At 37.5% G+C, this 17,964-nt stretch overlaps 1 protein-coding gene and 1 pseudogene across 2 annotated transcripts in view; one reads left to right on the top strand and one right to left on the bottom strand.

The window, feature by feature from the left end:
* Positions 1-296: 296 nt before the first annotated feature.
* Positions 297-8,654, top strand: LOC150100992 (trissin receptor pseudogene; annotated as a pseudogene). The gene is made up of 2 exons (XR_016549160.1): positions 297-385; positions 7,464-8,654. The product of XR_016549160.1 is annotated as a trissin receptor pseudogene (transcript).
* Positions 8,655-9,325: 671 nt separating this feature from the next.
* Positions 9,326-17,964, bottom strand: part of LOC150100991 (A disintegrin and metalloproteinase with thrombospondin motifs like) — a 56,633-nt gene continuing 47,994 nt past the window's right edge. The window contains exons 10-13 of the mRNA XM_090401957.1: positions 14,752-14,878; positions 13,912-14,016; positions 9,666-9,918; positions 9,326-9,468 (exon numbers count right to left, since the gene is read on the bottom strand). Coding sequence (XP_090258083.1) covers positions 9,326-9,468; positions 9,666-9,918; positions 13,912-14,016; positions 14,752-14,878 — 628 coding nt within the window. The remainder of the gene's footprint in view (positions 9,469-9,665; positions 9,919-13,911; positions 14,017-14,751; positions 14,879-17,964) is intronic.

Raw genomic sequence — 17,964 nt, 5'->3', positions numbered from 1 at the left:
TGCTTCATTTGTGAAAATTAACTTTACTACCATTCACATCTACAGTATTTACTGCTCACTCTTTTGTGAAGCTTGTGTAATAATCATAACGCACTAATATTTAAGAATCTGATTAAAGCTATTAAAACGTATTAATATATTCCCTCCCACTTCTTCTCTTTGCAGATATTCATGAAAGATTGCGAAGAAAAGCAACTTCTGTACGACGTCCATAATGATACTTTCGACCCATGCGATAATGAACTGTCGGAGGAGTCTAATTTCACAAGCTATGCCGCGTCCAGTTTCAACGATTCCAAACGAGGAGAACAAATATTTACGAGGTTGGATATAAAGCTGGGATTAATCCTTGCTTACACGTTCGTGTTCTGTTGCTGTTTTTTTGGTGAGTTTCAATGAAAATGGTATTCTGATTGAATATTAATGCGAGCGATATTCCATCGCGTAACGTTAATTAGGTATCGGCATAATGTCATGGATGCAAATATTTATTCAGAAATAGGATCAGTTGTCACCGCACTTATAAGAGTATCGATTACAATTCGACTTTTTAAACCAGACTATTGCGAAGTCAGTGTAAAAGTAAACTGAAATTAAGAAAAGAAAAACGGGACATTTTCCCAGGTGTAATCGGAATAAATAGTCACACACGTTGCATTTTATTCTATTTGAGCCAATTCGGAAAACGTATTTGCGAAGTCGAGAAAATGGTTGCTACAAAATCTCCAAATACTATAGTAATGCGTGATAAAAAAAAAATACCCAGCGGAGTATCACATTTCATGTTGTAGGCGAGGGTAGCCTTGTTATAGATGAATCACTAAAACGTATAAAGAACACTACATTTTAACAGTAATGACGGTCAAATATTAAACAATTAGACTATGCAATCATCCGAAAATAATCGTAACCAGGTGAACCTATGTTAATGTTATCCTCGAGCAGATGTGAACACTGGCCATATCCCAGTGATCATGACAAGTCGTTTACGATTAAAGAAATCATGCGTAAGTAAACCATACAAAAGTGGAACATATCTAAAATAAAATAACGATGATAAAAGTTCCCACAAGCCACATGGAAAAGAAATTAATTAAATGTGGGAATCTAAAGAGAAAAAAATCTGCACAAAAACATTCTGAGAAAAGAAAAATATGAGCCATGAATCATTGGAGAAATTAGAGCTAATGACGCAAAGAATAAAGCGCAAAAAACAATAAGGAATAAAGAAATATGGTAAACAGAGAGAAGCCAAGAAAGCAAAAGAAAAAGGGATCGATAAACATAAATATGCATGTGTGGCAATCGATATAAGCATGAGTAGAGAACACCGAAAGGGCATACAACGATGTACAAAACCAATTCAGTTTTTGTATTGTTTGTACACTAAAGAACTTTATAGAGAGAAAGAAATTAGATAAATCGCTCTTAGAGGAAAATGAGAAAGTACCACTTCTCTTAAAGTCAAAAGCTCTTAAATTTTAAAGCACCAGGAACAGTCCAAATCGCAGGAGAAACTTTACAAGTACTAGGCGAGGAAGCAAAATACGAAGTGAAGTACATAAAGTAATCAAATGTACACAACTGGAGAAATCCCAACAGATTTTGAGAAAAGCATTATGTTAGCAATTTCAAAAAAAAAAAAAAAAAAGGCAAGCATGCGAAGATCACCGAATGTTAAGCCTATGTATTACCACACATCTTAAAATCATAACTAGAATCGTCTTGCTATTGAAAGAAAAAAAAATACATATCCAATTTAATATTATCTTAGGGGTAAAATTATTCAAAGTGTGTATTTCAAAACGTTTGTGTACACCGGAGTCGACATGAATTTCTCTACTTCCAAGCCGCGTTATTAAAATTATATCCGAGACTGCTGAACAATCTACTCAGCGCCACGTTCAACAGAAACAAACTCCCAAGAAGTCAATTTGCTGACGGCCTTGCTTAGTCATTTTCGCTTCCGGTTCACACCGTCCTTCAAGAAAGTGCTGACAATGACGAAGAGCCTCGAGGGATATTTGTCAGCACTTTCTCTCCCCTACTTACCGGTAGTGCGTGTACGAGAGAGCGAGATCTTTCGAATGTTATTAGTGCGCTCTTCAATATTCATATGGAGGAGTGTAAGAAAATTTTAATTGTATTAAATATTTAATTATTTTAGAGGACACAGTATTGAATGAATATCGAGCAGCGCGGATAGGGAAAAGTTTGGCCTGCGTGAATTCTGACGGAAATAAATTTTCCCTTAATCTGCGTAGAAAAAGTCGAATGCTTAAAGGACATGCACTGCTTCGTGCAAAGCACTTTCTCTTTAGAAAACTCATTATGGAGCTAGACACAAAACGTTTATGTAATCGTTATGATTGGGCCACGTTCCAACTTGTAAACCCTTTTTCCAGAATAGTTACGAGGCATTCAGGAAATCAAGTCCACGTCAGTGTTTTATTGTAGCGTAGCGGTTGTGTGTCCAAAGTGTTTCCTTAAACATCAGCGGCGCACGGATAATTTAAATTACGAAAACAACCTCGCTTCGCAATTCACACACAAAAACGTCCAAAGAAAATTATAATTTCTTACTGAAATCTTATGCAGTTTGCGGAAAGAAGTAATCTTCACCTCCTCCTAGATCCTTCTACTTAAATTCCACCCTTACGTACGTGTCACTTAAGTAGTACGCGGGCTTTGCTTCTAATAAGGATGCAGTGTATTGTCCGATATCAAGGCACGCTAGTCTTTGGTAACCCCTGTATACGTTGCTTCGCTGAAACTCTCTGAAGTTATATTAGGAAAGCGGTGTTTGAAGGATCTACGAAGGTAATGTTCTATATCGCAAAATAAATGCTCATGCGTATGTCTGCGTGGTGAAACGTAAATCATCACAGTTTATAGTAGGAGCTATCCAGGGGGAAAGTAATTAAATGCGAAGATTTATATTGGCGCAGTTAACTTTTATTGCTGTTTTAATTCTCCAACAAGTCCGATGAGAACCGAAATAAAGTTGGCTCTATGCCAAAGGCACCCGCTGATAATTCATCGCATCGATGCAGTCACGTCTCGGTATACTACAAACAAATCCAAGTTTCGTGTCTTTTATTGATATCAGAATGTACGTCTAGATTCTCATCTTCATAGTTGACAACGCCATTGAAAGCTTTATCATAATTTCCGACGATTGATTTTGTCCTGTAAACTGTCAGTTTGTATGGGACAGACCTTCCTTACTGAGTGCCTTTTTAATAGCCGCTAGTGATGGTTTTGCTCCTTCCCTCTTTTAACGCTGTTCATAGCGCGAAACTACTTCCTGTTGTGTTTCTCATCTGATTCCCTTTTCCATCATATTATTGATATTCCTCTTTTTTTCATTCCAACTTTCTATTGGAATATCTTTTCACACATCTGCGCTTGTTAATGTTTATTCGCGTGTGTTTCATCCTTCATTTCTTTCTCTTTTGAACCCCAAGCAAAGTTTTGCTGTGATAGGAAAACATCCTAAATATTTAGGTTTTTATTCATATATATATATATATAATTGCTATATATCAAGAATTGCTTTCTTGATTACACGAAAAGCCACCCATCTAACTCCGTTTTGAACTTAAAACAGCTATCAAATATACCAGAGGTCTCTGAAACGTCTCAAAAGTTTGAATTGAGTATCCAGATCTACTTTGATTATATTATCCAATTTCGTCTGGCACTTTAATCTTTTAAAGAAACACCAGTACGCTAAAACAGGAAATCCTGGATGTGTTTCAATTTATGTTCTCTGAAATCTTTCATAATGTTCGCCTTCATTCCTCCATGGGATTCGAATGTTGAACTCCTCCTGGCTGATTTGAATTATTACAGTCGAAGGAACTAGAACTATGACGCCAGTGTATCAGCTAGTAATAATTACGTGGGTTTTGCGGGATGAAAAGCGATTTGAAGATGAATAGTTTTGCTTCATAATTGCACGTAAACAACATGAACTTTTCTGGTTTCATATTCGATGTCACTGCAGTGTTGCCTTAGATCGCACAAAGGAAAACTACGACATTCTCTACATGCATATGAGTTGCAAAGAAGCGCTTGTCTCCTAATAAGGACACGTTTCAGGAAAAAAAAGTTAAACGAAAATAAATACATTTTAAGCTTCATACATCCTTGCAGTGCCTAATTACCTTCTTATTGTCTTTCCTAGTCACTACTCTCTGCAATAGTTGCTTACCTGTTAACATCTTTCATTTATCAGAATCTTTGTTGACGTGTGCGCGGTGTTTCTTTCCTGCTAGTACTTTCTCTTTTGCCTTTTATTTTCCTCTCAAAATCTGGCATTCTCTTTCTGCAAGTCATAACTGATTTGAAAGCTACGAGCATTTTCTTAGATTCCGAAAAAATGAAACAGTGAATCCTTACCGGAATATTAGAAGACGCTCATGATAAAATCATACCGTTCTTTACTTGGAATGAAAAGACGCGCTGAAAGGGAAAGAGTCTACACGAAAACTACTTGCATACGTCTATAGCTGTTTTATATATCTCCAGTTGTTCAATATGTAACATTACGCTGAAATAATTTTGTTTTACTCTCAAAGAGAGTAGAGACTTCGTACATGAATAATGTGTACATTGAGTACTACTAATATATCGTTTGAAAGGTAATCAAAAGTAGTTGCCTACGAGAGGATAATCATTTCTCTCTTGCTTGGTACCTTCGTATTTCAGTCAGTATTGAAGTCTAAGCTACGCTTTGTAGATAAAGATCTTGGTTCGAATTCCGTCTTGGAGGAGAAGAACTTTTTTTAACTGAAGGTGAGTTAGCTGGGTCTAATATGGAGGTGGAATCGTTTCTCTAAGCGGAAACATTTCGTTTTCATCCCTGACAACAGGGAAATCCCCCAAAGAAAGATATAGCAATTAATATGTAATGTAGTGAACTAATAATCTCCGTTTCTTGGGCTGTAATTCTTACACACCTTTAATTACACGTGCATCATCAGATGGTTAATAAATAAGAGAAGGCTGAGATACAGTATTGAACATCTGATGCAGACGGTATCACAATAACTTTTATTCACACCCGCCTAAGGCGAGGAAATGGCTGTCTTTAATCGCAATAAATCTGCCGCATCAAATGGATGCGGTGAAGCTGCAGCTTGAAGGATTATCAGCAATAACTTGGAAACGTCTTAGTCGCTGGCCTTTATCTTTTCTAGCGCACTGCGTTTGGAGGTTTGCAATTTCTTCGCGTCATTTTCAATACCGAACTTTATATTTAATTCTTTTTTCTGTTGTCAAAGGAGAAAGGCACGCACAATATGCTTCTTTCTTTCAGCCTTTATCTTAGTCCCTTTTATTATGTTTTTCTCTTGTCATGAAATTTTCCCAGTTAAAATGCGTGACTGGAATGTTCGTACATAGAAAAATAATTCCAGTTCTGTAATACAGTGGGACAAAAATTCCTCATACAACGAAGATTATATAAAATAAGTAGCTCATGTAAAAAAAGATGAATCAAATCCTGACAGCCAGAAGAAAAGTAAGAGAGAGAAACAACGCATGGCATTTCTTTCCATTCCATATAAATTGAACTCGCAGTATTAACTGAGGTGAGCATGCACAGCTGGCCAGACAGAAACATCACAGTTCAGTTCGGTTGACTTGCTTGAAGAAACACACAAAATTGGAACTGGCGATGAGGCTTTGATTCGCAGAAAAGATTAAAGAGAAAATAATGATCATTTAACAGATCCAGTTGCCTTACTTTGTTTATTCCGGAACAATGTCTCAGTAAACACAAACTTCCTTCATCTCCTAGCAGCAAGACTCATTAATTTTCATAGAATACATTTTGATGTATTTTGTCGATGCCATTAGGACTTAGGTATAAGACACTTATGATTGTCCTCTGTTTAAGCGGCGATGCATTTTCCACTGTCACGAAACTGTGACAAGTGTTCGTCCTCTTGTTTTCGGCGATCGTTTGCAGACGTCTCTGGACAGCAGTCTGTTTGATCCCTGATATGTTAAGTAACAAATAATTATCGCTCATATAACGAGTTTACAGAAGAGGAGCACCAATAATCAAGTTCCTGTTTCCCCATGAATATTGCATGTGTTGGGGTTTACATCCGAATTCTTACACTAAACTTTACTTACACTCTTTAGGAGGGATTTAAAATAATTACAACGGGTGGGTGGGGGGAGGGACCTTGGAAGAGGTTAAATTCGGCCATGTGAGAGACTTCCCTTTCCCTATTTTATGTCCATAATAAATAAAACTATTACGTACGTTCGGTTATTCTAAGAATGTAATAAGACTGTTTCATGGATCGGTACACGATCATCTTTCTTTGTTATCTGCCTTCACTGTCAGACAGAGCTTTGCGGTTTAGGGATAAATAAATGCATCGCAATCAATCACAGAACGCTATTTTGTTCCGACGCGTTGGACGACTTGGTGCTCAGTATTTCGGCATTCGGTTGTAGCCTTATTGCATTTTCCTTTAAAGCTGTACTACGAATTATGGCAACTTCTTTCAATATGAATTAACTTAAACCTTATACAGTCTAATTACTTATAGATGGGCTGGAAACAATCAAAGCCAGACCGCATGCGCATCCATTGTAAACACAGCATTCAAACTGGATATTGACAGTTTTTTTATTCTGCTTCGTATTTCACAAAGCCGTTAGCGTAGTGCGAAAAACACTGAAAACTTTGTCTGCATGTTGCTGTTATTTGAGGAGTATTTTTCTTTTAAAAAAAGGTTATTTGCTTTGTAAAGAACACGCAAACAGCCAGGGACAAATTTAATTTGCGATAATTACTCATTTTAACGATAAGAAGCAAAAGGAAAATTAACGAGCACCTGTCAGTTTTTCCTTTGAATAATCGTTATTGCCAAAAGCATGTAATTTTCTACTTTTGTACTGATTTCACAAAAAAGGAAATGTCTGCCGTAAAACAAAACGCTGAAGTTAGTAATTGAATTCTGAGGCCTTACGTCATACCCAACACTAATATATATATATATATTTATTTATTTTTTGTCTTTGTAAATGTCAAGACCCGAAAGGAAAATGGCCATAACCCACTGAACTAATTCCCAGTTTTGATTGAGTTAATACTTTTACTGTTTAATGAGCGAGTTTTTCGATAATGCCAATGACCACTAACATTTTTAAGAAACTTCATTGTGGAAGAAGACAGCATATTAAATATGCTATGCAACATTTCTTTGCTTAGTAATGCTTATCAATTATTGTCCACTACTGTTGAAATTAATAGTTAGGTTGGTTGAAGTAGTTCTTCTTTTAATAGTAGCATTCCTCATCAATTTCAGGTTATCTATACACACTGCTTCTAGAAATTAAAATTTAGTTTTCGGATCATATTAAGAGAATGCAACGTGCGAAATGGTTTTCTAACTTTGTTTCACTTCTCTGACTAATCTTCTCCTTTTCCATTTCAGGTAATCTTTTGGTAATAACGGTGGTAATTGTGCATCGACGCATGCGTACAAGAACTAATTTTTTATTGACGAATCTTGCAATTGCAGACTTGTGTGTTGGCCTGTTCTGTGTCTACCAGAATCTTTCCATCTACTTAAGCACACACTGGGCGTTCGGAGATTTTTTATGCAAGATGTACCACTTCGTTCACAGCCTCAGCTACACGTCTTCCGTGGCTATTTTGACCGTGATTTCTGTGGAACGCTACGTAGCCATCGTTCATCCCATGTGGAGCAAACAAGTGATGACCTGGAGAAGACTACGCCTGTTGAGTGTCAGTGTGTGGTTTATAAGTGCGGCCTACTGCAGTCCTCGTCTGATCATGTACGGAACTGTTCAGATGCCATCCGCTGGAGATGCCACTACTATTTGCATCCTTAAGAGATCGCTGTATGACTCCAGGATCTACGACCTGGTTAACCTTATGACCTGCTTTGTGCTACCGATGATGGTCATCTCTGCTCTGTACTTTGTAATCTCTTGGCATCTGTGGTTGTCGCATCAAGCCGGTGGTTCAACAAGAAAACCTTTCGTCACCTCCGACAGCAATTCATGCGTCCAGTTTGACTTCGCCAAGAGCCGCTCGACTTCTTCGCGGGAGTCGAATGGATTTAATAGGAGCCAAGTTTTCTGCGTCGAGTTAACCCCTTCCGTTGATCGGCGCACAGGAATTTTACGGGCCACAGAGAACATCATCAGGTCCCGTCGCCGGGTCATTCGTCTTCTGGTGATCGTAGTCTTCATATTCGCCCTCTGTAATCTTCCCTTTCATGCCAGAAAGATGTGGCAATATTGGTCCTCCGACTATGACGGAACAAGCGTTTCCTCAGCCATCCTGACCATCGTCACCACCCTCGTACTTTACCTAAATGCCGGCCTCAACCCGTTACTATATGCATTCTTATCGGAGAATTTTCGGAGGTCAATGTTAGACGTTATTACTTGCCGCGTAGGACGAAATAACAGCAGGCAGTTCAGGTCGGATACGGGGTCAAATGCAAGTGAACTGGGGAGGAATCGGACGTCTCTGACACTAGAAAACGAAGTGTAACTTATCTCTTGTACGCCAGTCGCCGATGGTATGGTTGTTAAACGAATGTTATACCAAAAGGGGGGTGTACGATTAAAATACTTTTAATAAAGAGCCACCTCTGCTACTACGTTGTCACGGAAGTTAGAATGTTAAATTAGTAAAGAGAAACAGATCTCACAATCTTATTTACATTTATTGAATAGCTGGACAATGATTACATGATAATGAAGGCTGGTGCGCATTTGGAAAGTGCCACAGGCGCTGCATTGGAACATAAATTACATACAAAAACTTTACCGTCTGCGAGAAAAAAAAAACGCCGGAATTCTTCCTTTTCGGTGTTTATACAATTCGGTTTATATTTCAAAATGACAGGTGAGTAGGAAATGCCGAGGTTATGGAATAAGGTGGTTTATGTGCGTGATGTTGATTCTGACGGTTGGCTCACCACACGTTTAGTCCAGTTTGCACGCAGGCAACAGGTGGTAGCCATAACAAAACCAATCAAAATATCAGTTACAGAGCTTTAAATCGGTTGTTATACAATCGTACTTGCCCTCTCCACCGGATCTGCACGAGGAAAATAAAACTGTTTCACGTTTTCGTGATGCTCGAAAATCTTCAAATTAGGAATTCACTGGGATAAGTATTGCCGGCTGATATAATTCTCCTCAGCGTTCTCATGCCGAGGAGAGCACGGTCACATATACATTCTGAACGTCGGGTGTAGTTAAAAAGCGTATTAGTCACTACACAAAGCGTTCAACACTGCGGTAATGGCGACGCTCCTCACCCTTTGTGACACAGTCGTGTATGGGAGGCACAACAGTTCTGCTTCATGTAATTGTGCTTGCAGTATCGGTAACCATATCTCTGAAGAAACTGTTCGCAAGTGAGGCCTCCTGCGAGTTGGTCGATGGCATCGATGCAACCTAGAATAGACATAACAAAATAAATTCGTTTCCATTAACAATAAAGTTTAAAATGTAACAAAAAAAAATTATGCCAAATATTTCTGTTACGAAGATCGTACAGTGACCTTCAGAAATTTAGCATTTGCTATTATCACTACAATACGCTCCCTTCAAAAACAACACTGCGTTAAACATTTAGTACATGCATGATTTACCTCTGTTTCCTGCAGAGGATGGCGTCGTAGTACGAGGGGTGAAGACTAGTCGGGATGTTGTCCTTTGCTGAAATTGGTACGCTGGGCTGTTTTTTCTAGTAGGAAGTGGGGGCAGTCGTGTGAACGGCCGTATCGTCGATATTTTTGGAGCGCCTCGGTTTGTGCCCACCCGGTTGGCAAAGGAACGGGTCACGTGAGTATAATCAGGGATGATATTCTCATGCTCAGCAACGCATCTGCCATTCTTGCATACCTGAAATAGAAGCACCAAAATGCGATATTCATCGTCAGATTCGAACCTGGATTAATATAAAACAGTTAACGTAATTTATGAGAATCCGTTATTACTTCAGAATTTATATATATATAATTTTAATTTATAAACGAGGTAAGGAGTCTTCGAAATTTAAGTTCTTATACATGCACGCATTGTGAACCAAAACAGTCTCATCAACTGTTTCGGACAGTTATTTGCGAAGAAAAACTTTCGCATTCAGGAATTTAATTGCTGGTTACTAAATATTTCGTGCGGATAATTCAGTCACATATAGAAGGGGCTAAGTTGAATTCATCTCAGCACCGTATGTACATATATTGAGATGATTTATTTACGGCTAAATTTACAATATTTTCTCTTATAAAGCTCCAGTGAATATTAAAGGGAAGATACGATGACATAAGAAATTAACGTAATTTCTACAGTGGTAGTTTACAGCTGCTGTCACGTTAATCAGCATTTTTTTTTCTTGTGAACTCAAGTCGTGTGAAACATAAAATAACTTCTTTGAAGTTACTTTTTTCAATTCTCTTCCCTAATTTATGTTGGAAAATTTTATCGTTAATTCAAATTACCCCAAAATATTTTAAATAATCGTAACAAGGAGACTATTCTTTTGATTTGTGAAACAGAAGCTTTCTGACCGGGCGCAGTTTGTTTTGGTTTTAGTTGATAACCTGCCAAAAAGGAACTGAAAACTAATTTATTGGAGTTTTAAGGGATAAGCAAAGATCCGCCAATATTCACGAAGATGACCTCGAACATCAAAAAGATACAAAATTTCCTAACGACGTTCCTTATATCTCAATCGAAGATGAACGTTTTTGTTGCATTCTCTATTAATCGCCTTTTAGTTCGAGCTGTCACAAGAGACTGAAGTTTTAAAGGAAGAGGCAAATCTGTTTACGTTGGAGTTAAAGAATATTCATGAGAAGACTTCGCATAAACCAATAAAACTTTTATAGAGGTCATTACCGGTCTAAAGCTAGTAAACAAACAGACTCGTAAATTGGTTGGTAACATCTACAGTAGTTGAGATTTCTCAGTCATTAATAAGCCTGTTATAGAAATAATTTTCAAGTTGCATATTTTTGCAACCGACTAAAATATTGCATTCTAGTTGCCATAAAGTTTTCAGCTGCTTACAAATGAAAGCACAATAAAGTTATTTGTAAGCATTTTAATTAAATACGCAAATTAATATTATACAGTGTCATTGATGAAAAATTACAGCATATCACACAAGATGCCAAAGCGCAATTTGACGTCAGCGACACTAAATATGAATCGCAGATTTCCTAAAACAGTGCAGGGTTCCTTCCTCTCATCACAAGAGCCACACAAACTAACGCATTTTGCTTTGTAGTTAAGGCGATATTAATGAGTGATTTTTTTTATCCTGGTGAAGACATTTAAAAAACTTTTCTATAACGAGAAATCTTATGTGAAAAATATAAAAATAATAGATTTCTATCATCTATTATTTTAACTTTAATTTTAGAGAACTATCATAATGTAATGTGTCGCATAGGATTAGAACATTGTCTTATTCCATTGGCGCAACTGCTTAGAAATGTTCATCATATTTGCATCTGTTATTTTTAAGAAAGATAATTTCATTCAACAATCCTTACGGCACTCACATGGTGAGTCAGCACTTTCCAACAAAAACAAAGGTGATTATTTTATATTATCCTCTCGCTACTGCGCTTACCCATCATTGCCTGAAGAGCTGCGCTTTGTTACTCTACTGGCGATTCTGCAGTGCCCGTAACATTACATAATTACGTTATATCGAAAAGGCCGTCATTAATACAGAGCATCTCCAATAATGTCGCTGTCATCAGTTTAATAAACAAGTTCTTAATTTAATTTACTGTATCACACGGGATATAGGGAAAGAGAAACGAATGCTTCTTGAAGCGATGATCTCATTTAGTGACACGCAGGATTCCAAATTTATTAATCAGCTGATACTGCAATTTTTTCACAAGTGATTATTCAAGCATTATTGCAAGTGTCTCTCAGCCAGTTATCGCATGGATTTCGCTGTAGGCGAAATTCGAACTGAGGCCTTTCAAACCGAAGGACTTCGTCTATACCGACAGAGCTACCAATTCTGATAAACCATGACCCTGGAAAAACATAATGAACAACAAAAACTGAATTGGTAGTGATGATTCATTAATCAACCTAACTGCTCTTTTCTTGTACCCAGGAACTTGAGACACTTTTCTTTCTCTCCGTGTGTGAACACTGTAATATTTGTATCGAGTCAAGCTGCTTAAATATAAAGTCACGACTCAGGCGCATAATTTTTTTTTTTGGATGATAAGGAAGCATTATTTGTAATGTTCATGTGAAGCCCAAAGAAGGAAAAGTAGAAGTAGAATTCGAGAGCAGAGTAATCCCAGGACGAGAAACGTTTTGTCTAGAGATTTGTGTTGACAAAAGTAATAAGACTGGAAGAAAAGCTTTAAGTTTTTTTTTTTTATTCTGCGAGAAGAAAATGACTAATACTGAAATTGAGAAGGTTATCAGAATCGAGTTTAGGATCGTAGAAGTTGGTAATTTGTATAATGCAAAGAATGAGAAAGACGAGTGAAGTAGATTGTTATCAGCATTGCGTTTGACTAGAGAAGGCGCAACTGATAAGAGTAGAGAAGGGAAAGACTTGTGGCTCGACGATTAAGATAAACGCACCATCACTTGCAATATCCGTCCATAACGAAAGCTCGCAAGAGTAAAAACTTTAGTAGGAGAATTAAGTGATAGTGGAGAGGATGGGATGCATTTAGCGAAGTAGATTGTCCTCTCGCGATGAGTCCTTGGAGGTGTGACGTAATAATAGTAATAAAAAACATGTGGTGGAAGCTTACATTAAAGGCCTCTGTGTAAAAACCATATCAAATATCACAAGCAGCCGCTCTTGAAGTTCCGCACGCTTTTCCATGGCATTTGTCGCAAGTCAGTGAAATAAGATGTCTGCTTGATCGCCTTGTCGAAATTCATACAATTATTTATTGGATGAAAGGATTGTGAAAGTAGCGTAGGAGTTGTATTAATGGTTCTTTCAATTACTCTGAAAAGAAATGTAAGTAGATTAAAAAAACATTTTCGCTCTTTTGTTTGTTTCTTTTTTAAGAAATGTGGTGAATACGAGCTAATTTTTGGGCTACAAAGAGAGAGAGAGATACTACTGAAAGGTCAACTGTAAAGCACTCACTTTCAGTATAATCGAAGAAATGATGCGATAAAACCAGTTAAGTATAAAATAACCGGGAATGCTAACAAGTTACTGCCAAATGATGCAAGTTAGCTGTGGATGTGCTCATGAATTTGCTTGCAGCTATTTCGGATTCTGGTAGTTTCGATGAAAATTGATTACAATATACTAATATTCAGTGCAAATTTTTTTTTTTTTAAGCAGAAGACCAAAACAAGAATCCAAACTGAAGAAAAGCAAACTTTTCAGTCTTTTGTGAGTTTCTCCGACTTGATTTCAGACATATACATTCATTGTTAGTCTGGAAAGGTCTGATAAACACCCACAAAATGATGTCCAAGCAACTGACATAACCAATAAAAAGAACATACTAGTAGCAGAATTATGAAGGTAATTTATGTTCTTATATCAGTTGCTTTGACACCATTTTGTGTTAGGTGTTTATCAGACTTTTCCAGGTCCCTCGTATATTCCTGGTATGAATGTACGCATTGAATAAAGCAAAAGATTAAAAACATCCACGTATTGCCAATCGGGAATCAATGCAAGACACCCATACGCCTTCATTAGTATCATTTCTACACAATTTTTAATTCAACTGTTCAGTTAAAGTGAAGAAAAAAATAAGTTGCCTACGTCTTTATATAAACGCTCCTTCTAGGAATTTCTACAAAACCTGTAAGTTATACAAACCTTCAGTAATTTACTTTTTTTTTTATAAATGAAATTGGTCAATTTCTTACCTGGCTGTCTCCGCACAAAGACCCTTCTGCTGCAGGACGAAAAGACACACAATATCCGGAGGCACTGTCGAAACAAAACAGTTGGGCGCACACACGAGCATCTTTCTGCAAAAAAGAGTTGCAAAGAAGTCTATTAAAGCCCATCACCTTAAAATAGGAATGGAAAATGGTATTGCGAAAAACCAGAAATGAAAAAAAGTGCGATGTTAGGGTCGTGTATTAGTTACACGAAATCGTGATGCTTTGCTGGAGTGCGCATCCCGAAATAAGAAACCTGTTATCCGTAGAAAGCACCAGCTCCACTTGTTCCATAACTTAAGAAGCGTACATTTCCTTTGCACGAGACTGTTTCAGATTTTCCATGAACTAACGAGTGAAGGAATTAAGTTGCCGACATGCGAAGTTAAAGCAATTAAAAAAAATGCTATTTGATATTTTTTCCCATCATTACTTGAAAAACATCGTGATTGTCTCAAACTGGGGTAAAAAACGAACTAATTAGAAACGTTTTTTTTAAAAAAAACCCGCTTTTATTAACTTCCTCATTATAACAAAAATTGGATATAACTCGTGCACGTATTAGGGCTCATTACAAAGAACATTTCGGAAGAAAATTCTATTCACAAACGGAGTTTTTTCTCGCTTACTGCACTAATTTACGTAATCATTTGACATTGCATTGTTACGAAATGTGTAGCAATGCGAAGAGACTGTGGTGCGGCACTTTTGAAGCAGCAAAATTACAATTCAAAACAGGCCTAAGAATCTCATTAAGTTTACTTTCTTACTGCAGTGCGCTAATTGTTCTTCTTTAAAAAATATATGCGCACAGGTACTTACGAAACAGGCTTGAGTTCCTCTATCGCGAAGGCATTGCTCATCCAAGGATATCATGGAACCAGGCAGTTCTCTCGACAACAATTTGTTATCGGTAGGGTAGTTAAACAGGCAGGCCGCTGTTTCGCCACTGAAACCAAAAAATAGTCTTAAACTTTCACACACACATATATATATATATTAACATGGTAATTTCTTTAATAGTAAATCTGCTATGGAAACCAAAAACAAAAACCGCATAATCAGTCTGCGATCCAAGTTGGGTGAAGAGCATAAATCTACTATAATAAAACCCATGAAGATTTTGCATGGTTTTTATTATTTTCGAGCCTTATTGTACTCTGATTGCTTTTGATTTTTAAAACGAACATCAGCGACCACATGAAATGTATTCTCTTTCAGCCGCAAACAGACCTTCACACAACATTGCGTGATCCGAGAGTTCAGAAGATGAAAGCGTATCTGAATAACAAATGCGATTTAAGTTTATAAAAAGCATTTTCGGACAAAGTGAGCTCCATCGAATATAATGAGAAAAGGAAAGCCTTTCACATGAAAATGAACTTATCAGAATAATAAAGGACTTGACATAATCCGTGGCCATCGCTTCTTTGTGGACGTAATAGCCAAAGGATGGAGATATATTCCAATTTCATTACTCCTTTTACTCGACAATATCATCACCAGGCTCATAAAATCAAGAAAAATGTTAATTTTTCTCTTCCGTTCGCAATGCGTTTTCCCCTCTTCCCCCTGTCAGCAGATTCGTCGATGGATGAAGAGAGACTTGAGTTGCGTGATGACATTTACTTTCGTGCTCAAGGTCATGAAGCAGTAAAAGATGTTAAACGAAATGCGTCAAGAAACATAAGGAAGATAACAGCAGTGGAGATAAAAAAAGAAGAGATGCTGCAGTCAAGGTGAAGAATTTGGGGTTAGATGGGTTAATCGTCGGAACTGTGGTCTAGACGACCCTGACCCCCATGCTCTTCAAGGCAAGAACGAAGATGTTTACACGTTGAAAAACATAATCCAAAAAGTCATTAGCGGAAGTAACAGCCTTGACCCCTTTCTTCTCTGTTAGAAAATCAGACGTCTGTTTGCCTTCTTTGTAGGTACGTCTAAATCGACTGTCGGAATTATCAACAGTAGTGGAAAACAATTTCCTTGAGGCTAAATTCGTAGCAATCTCTCCACCAATACTTGGTTTCCGAATGATGACATCAGTTTGAATGGCAAATGAGATTGACGTCACACACACTCGCGTGTTTCTTCATAAATCACAGCAACTTCATTGGATTGGAATGAATTTCCTTGTTCAGTACTTCGATCATACTTTGGGTTTTGTTGCACCTCAGTTCAGACCTTGAGAAATAAAACGGAAACTTTCAGTTCGCTTTTCACACCACGTAAAAAAATTCTTCCATTTTTAACGGAATTCATAATTCAGCACTTCAAAGGGTTCGTTGCTTGCAGATTTGAAATATTTTTTTCCGATTTTGAAACAGAAATCAGCTCAAGGAAAACCAGAAAATTATTAAATAAATATTAAAGAAAATTAATGAAATTTCTTCTATTAATATATTTTTACGGAAAAGTTCGAAAGTAGGTAACACTATGCCTAGAAACATTTCACACGGTTTTATATAAAAGTTCTCTTTCTGATTAACTGCCTTTTTATTACCGAAAAGTGAGCGGGTAGTATACGTTTCAGGCTTATCATTTTGGAAATCAATTGGGTACCAGAAATCAATCGTTCTCCACCTTGGTCATCGCCAAAAGATTAGTACAATACTTCAGACAACTGCCGCCATCTCGTGATCATAATCCTAATTAAATAGGATTGTGTGTTAATATGTAGTGTATGTCCCGCGAATGGAAGAAACTTGGACTTCAATCCTGCCCGATTGGAAGTCAGTTCCTTGCAGGAGGAAAATTATACTTTCCTACCCAAGCTTTGAAGCAACTCACGAACTGACTGAAAAAAAAAAGGCCAGACAAAGTTCCTCTATTCGTTTGATTATAGTGAACGTAGGTCTTTTCGACTTTATATTCATTGTCTACAGTATGATCTCGCAGAAGTTAATTCCGTCCCCTGAGTTACATCCCAGTGGTTTCGTTTTATTGGAGTGATGCCTATTCTTGTTTCGTTCTAAAATTGAGCATCCATGTGAATGAAGCCTTTGCTGTTCAACTCTTTGTAAAGAAATAACAGGGGCCAAATATGCAAGTCATCTATACGAGGTTGCATTTTAATCGGTTCCAAAAATTATATTTCAATTCAAGGGCTGAGACTGTCATTCAGTGAATATTAAAATGCTGGTTTTTCCTTTAGAAATTGGTGCACGTTATCTCTGAATGTACTGAGGATAATGAAATTTCGGTCTAGATGTCAATCATCATATTGGATAAAAAAAAAAAGAAAGAAAACTCACTACTACACTATTGAGAATCTCCAATATCCATCCCATTTGAGACAGTGATAGAAAATCAGGGATTTATCGCCTACTACCCGTAAGGAGGGCTTCAAAGAGACCGCTTTTCTCGGTTCACTTCCTAATGTAAAGTTCCGATCTAAAGAGCGTGTTGCGAATGCCACCGTTCTCCACACTGCATCTGTTTTCGGAGTTGCGTAACTACTGCACGACACCTGAATCTAACCGCCAAGAGGAACTCACCAGTTGGCTTTGCGAAAAATCAATACCGCACAAGGTCATCCTAGTAACGTTACCTCTCTAGACCAGAATTGCTTGTTATCATCTTACAAGCAGAAACCGCTATGCTGCAGTAAAAGCTAATACAGTCGCTGCACCGCATCCCCAACGTAGTCGTTAAACTCTTTTCTCCTGAATTTTGAAAGAGAGAGTTGCTTTATTCGGCACCGTGTATTCCTTCGTTCGTTACTTTTGAGTGATCTTTCGCAGCAGTTCTATTCTTTCATTGAAATGAACTGATTACTTCGTGACAGGATGATGTTGACACCTGGAAAATGAAAGTTAGATGCAAAATGACTCCAACTTTGACGCATGTTGCTTCGCTCTTCGGCGAGAGAAACGTGAGCCGATTGACTTTCCCGTTGGCTCGCAGTCAGACTATTCCTGGCATGGACAGCAATCTTCAGTACATTACACAACCGTTCCTTTTGCAAATTTAGTGTTAATAGCCAGTAGATCTATAATGTTTCCAGTATGTGATATGTCAATGGCGCTTAAACTT

This window comes from Typopeltis vanoorti, chromosome 12 (genome assembly GCF_054136105.1).
Source record: "Typopeltis vanoorti isolate ZY-2024b chromosome 12, IOZ_Tvanoo_1.0, whole genome shotgun sequence".
Taxonomy (NCBI): Eukaryota; Metazoa; Arthropoda; class Arachnida; order Uropygi; family Thelyphonidae; genus Typopeltis; species Typopeltis vanoorti.
This window is presented reverse-complemented; position numbering and strand designations above follow the sequence as displayed.